Genomic DNA, 19,732 nt, shown 5'->3' with positions numbered 1-19,732 from the left:
TTATTGGTTTTTGTACGTCAGTCTTGTATCCAGCAAGTTCAGAGATTACAGATTTTCTTGTATTTTGTATGCAGACATTTTCCACCTCTTTTTTGTTTTCAAATATATTTTCCACTGGCTTTTGCTTCTGTACATATAAATTAATCTTGTGTTAATATTTTATTTGGAATAGTTTTATTGATTTCTATAAATGGATGTGTTATATATTTTATTTATTTATTTGTTTTGGTTTGGCTATTGTATATTGAAAAAGTGAGTATACCCTCTTGTTTCACTCTCTGAAAAATTTTATATAAGATAAAGGTTAATTTGATCCCTGAAGGATCTGCAAAGTCACTTTAAAAATGTCTGGTCCTGGTGTTTTTGTTTGCTGATTTGTAGACATTTGACCAGACTAAAATGTAAAAGTTGTTAGTATACTATGTTTCTCTATTTCCTCTTAAGACAATTTTGCTAATTTTATTTTTTAATTCAATTTTTTTATAAATTTTCATATTAATGGCATAATACTCTTTACTTTATTCCTATAATTAGTAAAACTCCAAATATATGTAAATAAAACCCCTTTTCTTTCATAGTTTTGTTTGTGCCTTCCTCTTCTATGAACATATAAAAATACCATTCTTTATATTTTCAAAGAAACAAAATTGAAGTTTACTGATCCTCTCTATTGTCTATTTAGGTCCCATTTTTTACTGACATATAATTCACATACCATAGAATTCACCTATTTATATATTTCAGTGATTTTGAGTATATTCTCATATAAGTGCAACCATCATTACAGTCAATTTTGAACATTTTTATCACTTCAAAAAACAAATCTAATATTCTTTAGGCATCACCTCCCTATATTCCCACCCTACTTACCACAAGCTCTAAGCAACCACTAATCTATCTTCTGTCTCTGTAGATTTCACTATTCTGGACATTTCATAGAAAGAGAATCATACAATATAACGTCTTTTGTGACTGACTTTTTTACTTAGCATAATATTTTGAAGGTTCATCTAGATGATAGCATGCATCAGTATTTCATTCCTTTTTATAGCGAAGTAATATTTCATTGTATGGACATACCAATTCTGTTCATCCATTTATCAGTTGATGGACATTTTGGCTGTTTCCACTTGTTTGCTACTATGAAAAATGTTGCTATAAACATTCTTGTTCAATTGGTGTGAACATATGTTTTCATTTCTCTTGGGTATACATCTAGGAGTAGAATTGCTGGGTCATATGGTAATTTCATGTTTAATTGTTGGAGGAACTGCTTAGATGGTTTTCAATTGAGTGACGCCATTTTACTGTCCTACCACTATTGTTTTAAATAGTGTGAAGTGTGAGTCCTCCTACAAATTGGAGATTATTGATACCCTCTATAGTTTGTTTTCTGTTTGTCCTACTTGTTTTATTAATTATCTCTTCTTCTATGGCACAATCTATTTAATTCTTATGTTGCAAACTTAATTAATTTCTAGTAAGTTTCCTTTCAAATATGTGTGTGTGTGTGTGTGTGTGTGTGTGTGTGACACAGATTACAAGTATTGATTTACAGGTTCCCAGCAAGGTTTGTTATAAAAATATTTATAAAAATAAAAATATTTTTATAAATATTTAGTAAATTCTGACAGAAATTGTCATTAAATAATAAAATAGAGCTTACAGTTTCAAACTTAATAGAGTCAAAGTAGACTGCTATAAATATTTCACGATTCCAGAAGAAAAAGAAAAATATGAAAGAATTTAGACAAGTAGGAAAAAAAGGAAGATTTAAACCAAATTAGTAACTACATTTAATGCAAATGGATTGGCTGCTCCAAATGAAAAGAAAATAAGTGTCAGATTGTATAAAATTACATGTAACTATGTGCTATCTTCAAGAGACATACCCAAAGGAAGTGGAAGAAGTAAATAATAAATGCAAGAGCAGAAATTAATGACATAGAAAATAAACAATACAAATTCAAAACCTAACATTTGGCTCTTTGAAAATACTAATAAAAATGGCTATCTACTTGAGAGTCTTCTCAAGACCAAAAAAGAAAAAAAAAAGATAGAAAGGATAAGAAGCCAGTATCAGAAAGGTAAAAGGGTCATATATCACATACATGTTACAGACTTTACAAAGGAAAAAATGAACAAAGTGTTTTCAAATAAATTTTCAATTTTATAAAAATTACAGTCCCCTAGAAAAATATAATATCAAAATAGATTCAAACAGAAATAGAAATTTATACATACATTTATACATTACAGACACTGAATCAGCACTCACTACTCTCACCATGAAGAAAGCTGAAATCCAAGATTTTTCACTAGTGTGTTCTAAAGAAAGGAAGAATTCCAGTAGTACACAAACTCTTTGAGAATAGAAAGAGGGAACACTATTCAACTACTTTTTAATATTTTCTTCATTTCAAGACAGGAAAGGGCAGTATAAGAAAGCATAATTAGAGGTGACCTTACCCAGGAAAACAGATGATAAATATAATATAAGCAAACTGAGTCCAACATAAGCTAATTTCATGACAGACAACCAAAATTATTTTACACAACAAAATTAATAAAATTAAACATACAAAAAAATTAAATCAAAAGTTTCTTATAATTTCAGCAGTCATGTATGATTTTACAAAAACCTGCAGCTAATCTTATCAGAGTAGAAACAAACTTTCTTAAATGAAAATTAGCTATCTACCATAGAGTAACATTATAGATACAGGTGAGATGATTAAAGATTTAAAGATCAGGAAGAAGACAAGGATGCCCTCTGTCACCACTCTATTCAGTACTGTACTTGAGAGTTTAGCCAGTGGAGAAAGTCAAGAAAAAGAACTAAAATGTCTAAGGATTAGAAAAGAAAACACACAACTTGTTCTATTTATATATGATATTGTTGTGTACAGAGAAAATACAAAATAATGTACAGGAAATTGCTAGGATTTGTAAGAGAGCTTAAGATTTCTAGATAAAAATCAATAAAAATAAATTGTGTTTTTATATAATAGCATCAAACAGAAAGTGATAGTAAAAAGAAAGAAATCCTTTTAGATAGCACCAAAAAGCTGAAGTAGCAATAAATCCAATAAGATATACAAAGCCTTTACAGACAACATTATAATAGTTTTTCAAAGACCTTGAAGAAATCAGAAATGAATAGAGATATATTTTGTGTTTATAAGTTGGATATCTTAATAGTGAAAAGATGTTAAGTCTCTAAAAATTAAGTTATAGGGTAAGCAAAATCTAAGTGAAAATGCCAAAGATTTTGTTTTGGACCTGAAAAACTTCTTTAAAAATTTATACAGATTACAAAAGCCCACCACACACTTGAAGAATAATATAAATGTGGGAAAACTTGTTCTACTGAATATTTAGTGTTCTTATAAAGCTATAGTAACAAAGAGGGTGCAGTTTTGATATAGAGACAAACAAATGAACCAAAAGAAGACTTAATAGAGACACAGAAAAACAAACCAAAACATATATTATTAAAACAAAATCATATGTATATATATGTACACACACACACACATACATATGGCACCTCTGTATAACAGAGGTATCACAGCACCTCAACAAAGACACAACAAACTTTTCAATTAAAAAATGCTGAGCACTAGGGTATCCATAAAGAAAAAATAATTAAAATTGTATCATATTGTAAACAAAATTATTTCCAGATGGATTAATGATCTATATGTGAAATGGTACCAAACATATTTTAAAAGACAATATAGGAGGCTATCTTTAAGCCACAAAGTAGAAAGATGGAAAAAAGTATAAGCTTTAAAGGAAAAGATTGATGTATTTACCCACATTAAATTAAGAAATATTTTCCAACAAAAGAAAACACAAAGGTAGTTAAAAGAGAGGTCATGCCACAGAGCTTGAAAAGATCATTGCAACATATAAAACCAATAGAGAGACTACTATTCAAAATATGAAAAGAACTTAAAAAGAATAAAGCTGGAGGTATCTCACGCCCTGACTTCAGACTCTAGTACAGACCTACAGTAAACAAAACAGTATGGTACTGACACCAAAACAGACATATGGAACAGAATAGAGAGACCAGAAATAAACCTATATACACTTATGGTCAATTAATCTAAGACAAAGGAGGCAAGAATGTTCAATAGGAAAAAGGTCTCTTCAATAAGTGGTGCTGGGAAAACTGGACAGCTACTTGTGAAACAATTAAATTAGAACACTTTCTCACATCATATACAAAAATAAATTCAAAATGGATTAAAGACCTAAATACAAGATCAGAAACCATAAAACTCCTTGAAGAAAACATAGGCAAAACACTCTGACATAAATAATAGCAATATTATTTTGGATCTGTCTCCTAAGACAAAGGAAACCAAAGCAAAAATAAACAAATGGGACCTAAATAAACTTAAAAGCTTTTGCACTGAAAAGGAAACCACTGACAACATGAAAAGACAACCTACTAAATGGCAGAAAATATTTGCAAATGATTTGACCTATAAGGGATTAATATCTAAAATATATGAACATCTCATAAAACTCAATATTAAAAAAACAATTAAAAATGGGCAGAAGACCTGAATAGACATGTTTCCAAAGAATACATACAGGTGGCCAATAGGCACATGAAAAGATGCACATCACTAATCAACAAAGAAATACAAATCAAAACCACAATGAGATATCACTTCATACCTGTCAGAATGGCTATCATCAAAAAGACTACAAATAACAAATGTTGGCAAGGATGTGGAGAAAAGGGAACCCTAGTACACTGTTGGTAGGAATATGAATTGGTGCAGCCACTATGGAAAACAGTATGAAGGTTTCTCAAAAACTAAAATTAGAACTACCATAAGATCCAGCAATTCCACTCCTGGGTATATATCCAAAGAAAACGAAAATACTAATCCAAAAAGATGAACGCACCCAATGTTCACAGCAGCATTATGTACATTATTTACAATAGCCAAGATATGGAAGAAACCTAAGTGCCTGCTAACAGCCAAATGAATAAATAACATGTGGTATGATACACACACACGCACACACACACACACACACACACACAGAGAAATATTACTCAGCCATGAAAAAGAAAGAAATCCTGTCATTTGCAACAACGTGGATGGACATGGAGGGTATTATGATTAGTGAAATAAGTCAGACAGAGAAAGACAAATACTGTATGTTATCATTTATATGTGGAATCTAAAAAATAAAATGAATGAATATAACAAAACTGAAATAGACTCACAGTTATAGAGAACAGACTAGTGGTTACCAGTGGGGAAAGAGAAGGAGGAAGGGGCAAGATAGGGGTAGGGGATAAAGAGGTATAAAATGTGTAAAATAAATCAGCTACAAAGATATATTTACAGTTCAGGAAATATGGCCAATATTTTATAATAACTTTAAATGGAGTATAATCTGTAAAAATATTGAATCACTATGTTCTACATCTGAAAGTAATATAATATTGTAAATCAACTATACTTCAATTAAAAAATGAAATAAACTCTTAAAAGCAAGAATAAAAAGGCAAATAACCCAATAGAAAAGTAGGCCAAAAATTCAATAGACCCTTCAAAAAACAGCAAATCCCAAAAGCCAATAACTATATTTAAAATTGTAAAATATTTATATTTTCACTAGTAATCATGAAAACTAAAATTCACACCATAATGAGGTACCACTACACACAGATGAGATAGGAAATATTAAAATAAATGATAACAACTAATGTCAAGGAATTTAAATATGAGTCACCACCACTGTTGGAAGTGTAAGTTGATTTGACCACTTGTCATTATCTTGTGGTTTAAGGACATATTTTCTCTGTGACTCAGCATCTCATTCCTGAAACTTCCCTGTAACCCAGTAGTTCACTCCCTAGAGAAACGTGTTCTCCTGTGTACTAGGATACATATATAAACATGTATCTTGTTCAGCATTGTTCATGACAGCCATAAATAGAAAACAACACAAATATCTATCAACAGTATTACAGGAATGTGCACATAAGTAATAAATCTACAAAGAAAAACAATGAATGGGTTAACATAAAAGTTAGGTAAGTGGTTATTGTTTGTGCTATGGGAGGGTTTTGTGATGATGCAAGGCATGGAGGGGATTCTTGGTTGTTGCCAATGTTCCATTTCTTGACCCGTGTGATTGTAACAATTGTTACTGCTTCATAATTTTCATTAAATGTACATAGAGTCTATAGATTTTCCATCCAAACTCACAAAGAGAAACAGCTATTGTGCTTACTACCTAGGGAGTTAAGTACACAGGAATGATGCTACAGATGAATACTTATGTCTCCACAGCGATGCTTGCTGGCCACAAAAGCTAAAGCAGCAGGATAACTGCCTTTCCTTATTTTCAAATTCCAAGTCTCACATAAATGCACTGAGTTTGTGGAATTTCTTTTATATAAAGATCCCAAGCTGAAAGAGGGTTTGGGATTTTTTTTTCTTAACTTCTAACCTCTGCCTTAGGAAGGTATACTAGAAAATGCAGTAGCCCCCTTATCCTCAGGGTATACATTCCAAGACCCCAGTGGTTGCATGAAACAGCAGATAGCACCGAATCCTATATATACTGTGTTTTTTTCCTATACTTACATACCTATGATAAAATTTATAAGATAGGCACAGTAAGAGGTTAACAATAACGAATAATAAAATGTAAAAATTATAGCAATATACTATAATAAAAGTTATGTGAATGTGGTCCCTTCCTCTCTCAAAATATCTTATTGTACAAATTTCATGCCTTTTCCATCTTAACTAAGCACTTATCATGCACTGTGGCCATAACTTTTGCAATTTGAGGTGTGACCGCAAAACTAGCATGAATTTATTTTTCCTTCTTCACAATTTCACATACAGAAGGTTCATTCTTACCATAGATCTTAGCAACCTCAGCAAATGATTTTTTCTTTCCTTATTAAACCAAGAACTTTCACCTTTTCACCTAAAGAAACTACTTTACAGCTTCTCTTTGGCATATCCAAATTGCCAGCATCACTCCTCTTTTGCTTTGGGGCCATTATTAAGTAAAATAAGGGTGACTTGGACACAAGCACTGTGATACTGAGAGTCAGTTCTATAACCAAGATGGCTACTAAGTGACTAAGGGGTGAGATACGCCAGACAAAGGGATGGTCCATACCCCGGTGGGTGGATGGATGATACAAGATTTCATCACACTACTCAGAAATTTATGAATTGTTTATTTCTGGAAGTTTCTATTTAATATTTTTGGACTTCAGTTGACCGTGGGTAACTGAAACAGTAGAAAATGAAACCTCGAATAAAGGGAAATGACTATAGATCAAATAGATGCTGAGTGCCAATCCACTTATTTCACTCTAGGAGTAATCTTGGATGAATCAATTATAATACCATCTGAACTCTCCAAATATCTTTAGTTCTTTCAGATTGGTAAGAAGTGGTCTTGTTAATGACATAGTAATACTTTTTCCCCTTGTCAATAAACAACATGGTGCACATATTCACTGAAGTGTGTCAAAACTCACACCTGTTAAATGACATTTTCAAATTAACTTCCTTAAGGTGATCTTGCCCTTAGAGAAGTAACTTTTCTTGCCTTTTCAGAGTCCTTAACTCCAAGAATCAAGTTTATTATTTAACTATACCTACACTTCCAAATACTCTCACCAATAGCCACTGTCCCCAAAGAGTTTAGACTCAAGTGTTACCCTGAAGCATTTTTTCAAAGGAAAAAAAATCTCCCTAGAAAAAAGTATTTATATTCTCTTTAGGTTTAGTCTTCCTATGGGTATCAAATAATATTCACTCCTTCCTTAAATCTAACACAGACAAAAAAATTCCTGAATCTATACCATGCCAACTTCTGAATTCTGAATTTGGGATACAGTAAATTAATGATTAATAGTTTCTTCTTCAACTTCCTTTAGTACAAACACACACACATCCTAATTTTCTTAGTCTTTTAAAATACCATCACAATTGAATAAGATTACTAACTTCGATACTGTGATATCATAATATAGGATTTCCTACTATGGTACCATAAAACATTGATCTCTGATGGCTCAATCACACTGAAAAGCTCTACAAACTCTAGGGTTCTACAGCTGTAGTTCTCCTTTTGCACTGCTTATTGAGAGGAAAAATTTGTATTCATACCTTATAACTTCTCTTTAAACTTGCCTTCCATTCTTAGGTTACTTAAGATTTTGTATATTCAAATCTGTCCATAAATTGGAGTCAAATATTACTCTGATATTTGATTAGGTGCTAAAATCAGTGGAAAATAGTGTTTAAGGGAGTAAAGTCAAAATTACCCTTGAAAATCTCTTAAATCAATCATAACATACACTGTCCACTAAATAATTTATATCAGTTTCTCTAAAGCTTAATCAATTTCCCTTACCCATCCTCTCAATTAATTATTCAATGAATTATTTGAGAATGGTAGAGAATCATGAATTCCTAAATAATGCATTCTTCTTCTCACGTACCTACTGGCTGTCATTTCACTAGTTTCAAGCCCTGTTTCAAATGTAGCTGGAGCCAAATACTGTATCAACTGCATTGCCCCCATCAATATTGCCATATCATTCAGGGACTTTTCCTCCGTCTTCATAAACAATCTAATTTCCCTTCTATCATCCATTTTGGATGATGCAGGCACACATATGACCTTCCCCAGGCTTCTTCCCTCTCTTCATAGCCTGATAACAGCTTGTGAAATTTTCCTATGGGAAACTAATAAACTCACAAGAAAGCATTAACCTAGGCATTCATGTTAAACCATGCATTCTCTCGGCCAGTGCTTCCAGGCCAAGATTACTACTTTTCTCAAGTTACTCCCCTGCTGAAAGAGTATTCATTACATCAATTTACAAAAGCTGTGAGCACTCCCCTTCCTCAGCAACAATCTGGTAGTTTAGATAAACGGTGGAGTATTTCTTGGCTAATTTCTATGGGAGTCTTAGATGGAGGCACAGCCATATGTTATGTCACAGTACAGTAATCTCAGACAAGACCACAAGTATATAAATCCTTATTTATGTAGACTTGAATATCTGGAAGAGCATGAAAGTGGGTCTGTTACTAGAAGAAAAGCCGACGTTACAATACAAAACACATAGAGAACAGTGGAGAGCACGGATAGTGTTTTCCTCTTTTCCATTTAAAGTCTATACAGGTTTCAGCTTAAAGCTGCATCTCTGTAGGTTCTCCCTAACTTTTCTCCTCTTCACCATGACCTTGGTTTTTTCAGCTTTCTTCTTACTCTGCAAGGCTTGATTAGCAGTCAATAGGCTCCTTTCATCTTCTCAGCAAGATACGCTGTGGGAGAGGTCAGGTACCTTGAAGGTCCTACGGAAATACGTTTTAATCTTTCAGTTAAACATCTACAATCAAAATTTCCCTTGCAAATGTTGATAGCCTTTATTTGGTGTTATGATAATAGAAACTTTATTTTCTCATCTAAGCTAAGGCTCTCTTCTAGGAGGGGGAAATGACCAAAAAAAGGGAGGGGGGACTTGGAGAAAACAAATCTTGTCTTACTGCATAACACTGAAGACAGAGAACAGAATTATATGGCACTTTTTCTTGAGGAGATGATGACATTGCACTCTGGTATTCTTTTTTTCTTCTTTAATTAATTAATTTTTATTTATTTTTGGCTGCGTTGGGTCTTCATTGCTGCGCGTGGGGTTTCTCTAGTGACGGCGAGTGGGGGTTACTCTTCATTGCGGTGTCTTCGCTTGTTGTGGAGCACGGGCTCTAGACACGTGGGATTCAGTAGTTGTGCCATGCAGGCTCAGTAGTTATGGCACACGGGCTTAGTTGCTCTGGGCATGTGGGATCTTCCTGGACCAGGGCTCGCACCCATGTCCCCTGCCTTGGCAGGCGGATTCTTAACCACTGCGCCACCACGGAAGTTCTGCACTGTGGTATTCTAATGAGAGAAGTGGCATTTTTAAAAATTGTTTTGCATAGAGGGAATTTACCACCATAGTGGTGATATCTGACTTCTCTTGTGTCTTAACTTCTGAGACCTAAAGCCATTCAGCAGTGTTTTCTTGGTAGCTCTTGAAATACCAGACTGTAGTAGAAGAAATGACAGACCTTTGTCCAATGTCTAAAGCCAGTTTATTAACCAGAAGCACAATTTAAGGACTCTGTACTTCAAATAAATCAAATCCTTATAGTCTCTAATTTATACATAATCTTTCAGTTCCATTATTTTTCATTTCCAAAGATAATTTTTTTTTAAATCCACTAGGCTATATTTTCTACCTAAACTATATGTTCCATTAAAATAAAAGTATGGGGGTTGCTAAATGGGCCAAGATCCTCTCATGTTCTATCATGTATGTCATTAAAAATAATTCAGAAAACAATGCCATGTTTATTATCAGATTATGTGTCTGTTATAAAAGATACATTGGAAAACCAGGTTAATCATATGTGGTTTGATTGAGAAATTCAATCTTGATGAAGTAAAGAAATTTAAATGTTTAATTTTTTTTCAGTAACTGCTACAAGGGAAATTTAATGCTTTTGCAGTCTAGACCAAAAATTACATCTAATTTTAAAGAATTCATTTAAGTAAATATATGGACATTTCATGTACTACTATTATTATGTTATTATTTTTATTGGGGGGATATTTGTTCAAAGCAACAACTCCAAATAGCCAAAAAGCTTCCCACATGCTCTTCTCTAAATTCCTGTTTTGTTTAATTATAACCCTGAGTTTAGAATTAAAAAGAAAAAGGGGAAAAGAGGGAGACCCTCCTCTGACTACAAGCACAATTAGCTGCCCATTAGCAGTTATGATCCTGGTCTTCGGCCTCTGATATCAGTGGCCTCTAATAACATGGGATGGGTTCACTCTGTGGCTTCAGCATGGGAAGAGTTTAAGGTTCATCCTCATTCTTGCCTCTTTTACAACAGAAGACACCCCAAAGTGGAAGCCATGTCTTAACTTTTGTCACTTCCAGCAATAACCCCCTCCAACTTATTCTCTGGGCTACTGTTCGACCACACTGAGTTCTCTTTTAAGCTCTCTGAGAGTGACAGTGAACTAACTGGAGGACTGGTATTTCATCATCTCTTACCCAGAAACACTGTTTCTTCTACCAGGTCTGATTGGTAGAACAAATGAAACAAATTTTCAAACAACAAACTTTCAAACACACAACACCTATCAAATGATTTGTTTGCTTTGTTTTGATCTCAATAACTGTAGCTTTCATCTCTAGAAGTTAAATTTGGTTCTTTTTTATATCTTCTATATTTCGACATAACTTTTTTTAACATGTGTGGTACAATTATAAAAGCTATTTTGACTTCCTTATCTTCTCATTCTAACATCTGTGCCAGTTTTGGGTCACTCTCAAGTGATTATTCTTATTATAGTTCATCTTTCCCTGACCCTTTGTATGCCTGGTAATCTTTGGTTGGATGCCATAACTTATTAATTTTGCCTTGTAGTAGTGATGAATATTTTTGTATTTCTATAAATATTATTGAGTTTTGCTCTGGAACATAGTCAAGTTACTTGGAAAGGTTTTCACCTTTTTGTGTCTTGCCTTGAAGATTTGTTCTGCTCTCAAAAACTTCATTAGTTAAATGTTTTATATCTATTGTTTAGATGATGAAAATGAAATTCCTAGAGAAAATGTAAAAGCCATGTACCTGGCTGTGGTAGGATCTCAAAAATTATCATTGAATAATTTGAATTCATACCCCTCTGATTCTAAAAACACCATGGTGTCACTCTTCACAACGTTCCTCTGTTTTTAATTAACTCACTTACTAGCTAGATGAAAAGTCCCTCAAAAGTTTCTTAAATATAAAATTTAAATACTGTGCTAAAAATATATATAATAATTTTCTTACCACTGGCTCTAACAATTTACTCATCTAATTCAGGCTTTTCACTTAACAGTAATTACATATGGTTATAATATGTGAGAATGTGCAACGAGAACTTACGTTGGAAAAATATCTGTTCTTACATTTCATATTATACAAATGTTTTCACTGTACAGGAAAAGCCAGACATATTCTAAAATATTTATTTGCAGTAATGTCTTGGATATATATTTTCCTTTAATAATTAATAAAACTAAGAACTGACAATAACATTGATTGAGAAGGAGTATAATTTTGAGGTTCCTGCCTCAGAGACGATGTTAATCTTCATGTTCACATTTCATGTAGTTTAGTTCAGAAAAAAGTTTTCATTTTCCTCTTTGTAACTAAAAGAATCCCCATTCTGCATTCAGAACAGTCACAGTAAAAAACAAAGGCCTACTTTATATAAAGTCAGAATTTATAAACACACACACCCATATATACATATATGCGTGTGTGTGTGTGTATATATATATGTGTGTGTGTGTGTGTATATATATATATATATATAAAACTTCCTTATTCTTGTTTCCAAAATATTGTAAAGAAAATTATGACTTATGTGGTATTTATTCATGAATAAACTCTAATGGAGAGTTCTACTCTTCGTTTTTGTCCAGTGTATGAACCCATATATAAGTTATGGAAATCCCCATCTTATGAGGAAGAATCTGTCTCTCGTTATTGAGATTGAAAATGCCAGCTACTTAATCTCTGAGTAACCTTTAAAGCCATAGGCTAGCATATGACCTTAGCTCTGACAATCAGTTATATCCATTCTGGAGACTGGACTAGAAGCTACTGACAAGAAGAAAAGACTGCTTAGAATATATTCTGGAAGTGGAAAGCACACACTGTTTTCAGTATCCAGAACAAATGTGTCAGTGATTCATATTACTGTATTTAGCATCCCCTATCATTGATATTTGTAGTTCTAGCTGAAGTGTCTCTGCCCAGTGACTCTTGCACTAGGTTGTTCCCTGGACCAATTCTACAGCATGATTCCTAGGCATAAGTTTAAACTTCCAAACACCAATCCTGGTTCTTGAATCTTTTATTTAGAGATTCCATAAACTGTCCAATATATTTTTAATCGTTTATTTTCTACTTAATTAACCCAGAGTAAGTCATCTATTGCTCTAACATAAAAATTGATACCAGGAGAGATCAGAGACAACAGATCATTGAGGATATAGGGGAAATTGCCATCACTTATCTAGCCTGGTTGGCACTGGAGACAGTAAATCTCTAGTTGGCAATAAGAAACAAATTGAGAAAAATTAACCTTAGAGTCTCCTGGAACTTAAAGCCTACTAGTGACCTGACTAGGGAAAATCAAGTAGTAACTCACATGTAAAAGGATGAAGGTCCTGGGACTTCTCTGGTGGTGCAGTGGTTAGGAATCCACCTGACAGTGCAAGGGACACGGGTTCGAGCCCTGGTCCGGGAAGCAACTAAGCCCACGAGCCACAACTACTGAGCCTGTGTGCCACAACTACTAAAGCCTATGAGCCTAGAGCCTGTGCTCTGCAACAAGAGAAGCCACGGCAATGAGAAGCCCGCACACTGCAATCAAGAGTAGCCCTCACTCGCCACAACTAGAGAAAGCCCGTGCACAGCAACGAAGACCCCATGGAGCCAAAAATAAATAAATAAATTTATCTTTTAAAAAAGTATGGAGGCCCTGAATATTCCAAATCTGTAGGGTGTCATGGTTACTTCTAAGGGCACTGGGAGAGCATCCTTTCCCAATTGTATTCTTAGCTCCTTTGTCAAAGATCAGTTGGCTGTATATGCATATGTTTATTTCTAGTCTCTCTATTCTGTTCCATTCGTCTTTTTGCCAGTACCATGCTGTTTTGAGTACTGTAGGTTTGTAATATATTTTTTGAAATCAGAAACTCTTATGCCTCCAACTTTGTTCTTTCTCAAAACTGACAAATGGTGTTGGTGAAATTGGATATCCACATGCAAAAGAATGAAACTGGACTCTTGTATCATACACAAAAATCAACTCTAAATGGATTAAAGACTTAAACATAAGATCTGAAACTGTAAAACTCCTAGAAGAAAACATAGGGGAAAAGATCCTTGACACTAATTTTGGCAATGATGTCCTATCTATATGACACCAAAAGCACAGGCAACAAAGCAAAAATGGGCAAGTAGAACTACATCAAACTAAAAACCCTCTGAACAGCAAAGGAAACAATCAACAAAATGAAAAGGCAGCCTATGGAAGAGAAGAAAATACTTGCAAACCCTGTATCAGATAAGGGCTTAATATTCAAAATTTATAAACTCCTATGACTTAATAGCAAAAAAAAAAAAACCCCAAATAACCCAATTTAAAAATGGGCAATGGGCTTGAACAGACATTTTTCCAAAGAAGATATATAAATGGTCAACAGATATATGAAAAGGTGCTCGACATCACTAACCATCAGGAAAATGTAAATCAAAACCACAATGAGGGAATTCCCTGGTGGTCCAGTGGTTAAGACTCTGTGCTTTCACTGCTGAGGGTGCAGGTTCAATCCCTGGTCAGGGAACTAAGATCCCACATGCCACACAGCACAGACCAAAACAACCCCCAAAAAACAACAAAAGAAAACGCACAATGAGATATCATCCTGAACCTGTTAGGATGGCTATTATAAAAATAAATAAAGTATTGGTAAGGATGTGGAGAAATTGGAACTACAGTGTACTGTTGGTAAGAATGTAAAATGGTACAGTTGCTATGAAATAGTATGGAGGGTCTTGAAAACCTTAAAAATAGAATTATCACGTGACCCAGCAATGCCACTTCTGTGTAGATAGTCTAAAGATTTGAAATCAAGATCTAAAAGATATTTCTCCACTACCATGCTCACTGTAGCATTATTCATGATAGCCAAGATATGGACAAAACGTATGAATACATTTTTAAAATGTGATATATACATACAATAGAATATTGTCCAGCCTTAAAAAAGAAGGAAAATCTGCCATGTGCAGTAACATAGATATATCTGAAGATGTTATGCTAAGTGAAATATGCCAGTCACAGAAGAACAAATACTGCATGATTCCACTTATATGAGATATCTAAAATAGTCAAACTTGTAGAAACAAAGAATAGAATGATAGTTGCCAGGGGCTGTATTATACACTTAAAAATGTGAGAGTAGATCACATATTGTTTTCTTACCACAATAAAATTTCTTTTCATAAATTAATAAAATAAATTAAAAATAAAGACAACAGGATAAACCAATGTAATAAGAATGTAATATTCCAGTCTTAAATTCCCAGCTCAAGATAATGCCAAAATATCATTAACTTTCTGTGAATGTGATAAAAGTCTTACTTCTTGCATCCACAGGTTGAGATAGAATAACACTAAACATTTAATTCTGATGACTGCTTTATTATGAGAGTTTAATTGGCATCTTGGAATGGGGCATTGACTGAAAAAGAACTGGACTTCTTTGTAGTGGGATGAGGATATAATGGTAGATTCCAATAAAGAAAGGACTCTCCAACCCTCACTTGCCATCTTTCTAAAGAGAAGTCAATTTTACGATATATAGTAACATTTCTTTCGCCATGATTGGAGACATGTAATGACTTAGCCAAGACGAGTTACCTAGAAAATGGAAGTCAATTTTTCCCATCCCAACCTCTTTACCCTTCCCTGTATTGATTCTTGGTACCTTCGATACCACTATTCTCCACTAGTCAGGGTGGTGACATGAAGATGAAATGATAAATGGCAGTTTGACTTAAGTCTGCCTCCCAGTAGGACTAGTAGGATGCCCCAAAATTCCATAAATATTTCATTAGTTTCTTAGTATATCATTAAAGTAGTACACTCAGCCACAAGCAGAATCACCATCTTGGCTGCATGTCTCAGGGAATAATATTTTTATTAGGAAGAGCCCACTAAAAGCCCCAAGAGCTTCCTCTATTTATTATAATAATATATCAAAAGCATGATTAAATCCCTAAGAGAATCACAGTGATTAGTTTCACTACTGAAGATTTTACAAATTCAGGGTTGGTGATTTCTATCATATTCCCTTTTAAAATTTCAATTTGTCTAGTGTAGAAGTCAGAGTATTCAGGAGTAAAACAGAAGATTGTTATAAATTTGATCAGCTAGAGACAGCAAATTGAGGCCGTTATTCTATATGTGGTCTCTTCACTAGAACAAATCAGTAAGGTTCTAAGGAACCTGCTTTGTTTTCTAAGTAATCAATAGTTATTGATTAGGCACATGCTTTTATTCCTTTACTCTAAAAAGCTGAGAACATCAGAACAATTTGCTTGCAAATCACAAGGCAGCAGTATTAATTTCACTGTATTGTCTCAACTTATTCATTCTACATCACAGCTTAGTTCATAGAGACCTTGACCTTCTGACATCACACTTATCCTCTATTTTAATGACATCATACTCAGAGAACCTACAGATCAGTAAATAGACTACCCAAAGTGTCTTGGCAAGACCCATGTCTGCCTGAAAGTCATAGATACATTGCATGAACCTTGTCCATTCCCTATGTTTTAGGAATCTCCCACTTTATGAGGCAAATCCACCTTTCACCATAGAAGCTAAACATCTCAAGTACTTGTTTTCTCAGCCTCCTTTGAAACTAGGGCATTAGCACAAAAACGGAATTCTATCAGTTGGATGCATATGCCCCAGATTTGCAATTAAAAGCTGCCAGTGAGTGAGTGGAAAACAGTAATTGTAGAGTCTATACTGGTCACACAAAAGAACCCTAGTGGAAGCAATACCCTCTTTCCAGCAGCATCTAAATTCTGTGTTTGTGAGCTCAGCATTACGATCTGCAGAGTAATCAAGTAATCCAGCAGTAGTGGCAATCTCGTCTTCACCACATCAGACCATGAAATAAGTTTAGACATTTCTCCTGGCTGATAGTTTAGACCCACGGTTCTCTGACTCTCCAAACCATTCTGTGAGCTACTCTGTATCATTGTAATAAATTCATTTTCTTAAAGTTATCTAAGTCATATCATGTTGCTTAAAACCAAGAGTTCTGCCGATACACCCAATTAGCATTTAGTAAGCATCTTCAACTGGCCTTATCAGACCCTAAAGGAAACTAGATAGATAGGATACAAACTCTGTTAGTGCATATGCTTGTGGGGGAAACTGTGATGGTGTTAGAGTACACACATATGTAATAAACCATGGGAGTATAGCTAAAATTTTGCTTTTCTTATGCTAATTGTGATTTCTTCTTTGTGGATTATTAAAGTAAAATGCTTAATTCCTGAACATTTGGATCTATTTTAAAATAATTTTTGTTACTGATTTCTAACTCAACATCTCAATGGTCAGAAAGCATCTTTTATTGTATTTCAGTCTTTGAAATATGTTGAGACTTGCTTTATGTACAACCATATAATCAATTTTGTAATATAGTCTATATATACTTGTTAAAAGTGTGATTTCCATCATCATTGTTGCATAGAGCGTTTTATATATTTCAAATTGATCAAGTTTCATATTTGTGTTAAAAATCTTCCATGGACTTTTGGCTGGTTGTTCTACCTACTACTGAGGGAGTTGTGTTAAAATCTCCCACGATGATTGTGGATTTACATATTTATTCTTCTTTTCCTGTCAAGTTTTGCTGTATGAATTTTTAAAAACATTACTTTTTGTATGAAATCTTAGATTTATTACATTGTTTTAGAGAATTGATCTTTTAATCCTTATGGTATTTGAAACAAATTCTACAGGTAAGCCATTTGAATAAGATAATTTAACAAGGTTGCTGAATCCAAGGTCAATATTTTTAAAAATCAATTGTATTTGTACAGACCAACAGCAAATAGGATATTCAGAAAACGATGCTCTTGATGGTAATATCTAAAAAGTGAAACACATAAAAATAAATCTAATGAGAGGTACGAAGACTTCTATATGCAAAATTATGAAGCAGTACTGAGAAAAATTAAAGAATACCTAGATAAAGGGATATACCATATTCATGGACTGAGGGACTCAACTTATTAGAGAAATCAATACTCCACATATTAATCTCAGTTTCAACATAGTCAAGTCCCATTAATTTGGGGTTTTTTATTTTTGTTTTTGTGTTTGGCTGTTATATTTGTTGCATATTTGTTTGTTTGGTTTTTATTTCTTTGGGGAGATTAACAATGGTTTTAAAATCACTGGGAAGTGTGTCCTCCTACAATTTAAAACTGCTACTCTCTTCCTCATTGATGCTTAAAATTTCATATTTAGATATACATTCTATAACTTTACCTTTCTTTGCCCCTCTTAAATCTCACTCCTCACACTTCCCTGGGAGAGGCAGCACCTTAAGGCTTGTAAGCCATTTACATTTCAGTACAAGTTTGATACAAGTTTCCTAGAAGAAGTTTTGGTAGGAGAAGGAGAGAACAGAGATAAGAGGCACCAAAAAGGGCAAGGAAAAAAGAAAATGAGTTCAATAAAGACAACCACAGATTGGAGAAAGACCAGCCTTTTGCTATTTCTCAATCCTTCTTAGAACAGCTCTGTTGATTGACATTCAGAAAAACAGATGACTGCAGTATTTCTGCTTATTGATTTACTTTATATTCCAGTATAAGCCACTACCAATCAAGCAGTCATCATCTGCTTAATCCAAAGTTTTACTTTACAATTGTTTTTTATGTTGCTTTTTAAGTTGATATGACATCTGGATTCTAAAACATGACATTCTGTTCTCTTTTGGATACAGGAAAAAATATTTTGATGTTTGAGACTGTATGATTAATTTTCCAAATGGTGGAAAGAGTACTGGATTGAGAACAGAGATTTTAATACTTCTTAATATTTAATATGCAATCATCTATCTTTGGTAAATTCCTTAGCTAAGCAGGCTCATATTTTTCTCATTTGTAAAATGAAGGGACTCAAATATCTCATGAACCTGTTCTCAACCCCTTTAAGAGTACATGACTCTTAGTCAGATGTTCACTGGATCACTCAGCAAATTCTTTCTAAGAATAAGACAGTATAATTTTAGATGACACCTTTCTTTTAATAACATCAATTAATTTTTTCTCAAAAATTTCCAGTTAAGCAGTAGAGATAAATATCTTTTAGATATGGGGATATCAATAAAGACTGAAGTTTTACTAAGCTTACAGAGTTGAAAGTAAAAGGATAAGTATTGTTAATATCAATATTATCATTTAGAAAATGCTTTTTACATCTTTTAGGTTTAGTTCAGAAACAAATAATGTTTTAAGTCATCTCCAAATGCTCAAAGGGCAAATAATTTATTCTATATATGACAATTATAATAACACAACACTTTGATTCCTTAAGTATGATTTGTAATTCAAACTTACCCCTCATTTATTATAAAAAAAGTTTATTCCTTTGATCTAAATTTACTAAAATAGATATAAATTGTCTGTGTTACATAATATTTTCAAATGTAACTTCCTTGTCTTACAATACCCTCACTTGAGACAGGCAATATAATAGATGTATTATTAAAACGCCTGCTCTTTCTACAATCTAATGGTTTTCAACATGACTTAGTCAATCAGTAAATACTTACATCAAAAGTTACTGAGACCAGGGACTTCTCTGGTGGTCCAGTGGGTAAGACCCTGTGCTCCCAATGCAGGGGGCCCGGGTTTGATCCCTGGTCAGGGAACTAGATCCCGCATGCATGCTTCAACTAGGAGTCCACATTCTGCAACTAAGATTCCGCATGCCACAACTAAGACCCAGTGCAGCCAAAAAAATAAATATTAAAAAAAAAGAAAAAAAGTTACTG

General features: G+C 33.6%; 1 protein-coding gene across 8 annotated transcripts in view; it reads right to left on the bottom strand.

The window, feature by feature from the left end:
- The window catches only part of LOC309807093 (uncharacterized protein), a 142,066-nt gene that overhangs the window by 38,134 nt on the left and 84,200 nt on the right, over positions 1-19,732 (bottom strand). For 2 of the 8 annotated variants that reach the window (XM_082626330.1, XM_082626329.1), the window contains one exon: positions 8,994-9,377. The exons of 4 other annotated variants lie outside the window; for them this stretch is intronic. In XM_082626330.1, the coding sequence (XP_082482456.1) occupies positions 9,313-9,377 (65 nt within the window). In that variant the 3' untranslated portion in view covers positions 8,994-9,312. 2 more of the 8 variants (XM_082626326.1, XM_082626325.1) reach the window with 2 other exon arrangements.

The sequence above is a fragment of the Mesoplodon mirus genome, assembly GCF_964341445.2.
Source record: "Mesoplodon mirus genome assembly, chromosome: 7".
Taxonomy (NCBI): Eukaryota; Metazoa; Chordata; class Mammalia; order Artiodactyla; family Ziphiidae; genus Mesoplodon; species Mesoplodon mirus.
This window is presented reverse-complemented; position numbering and strand designations above follow the sequence as displayed.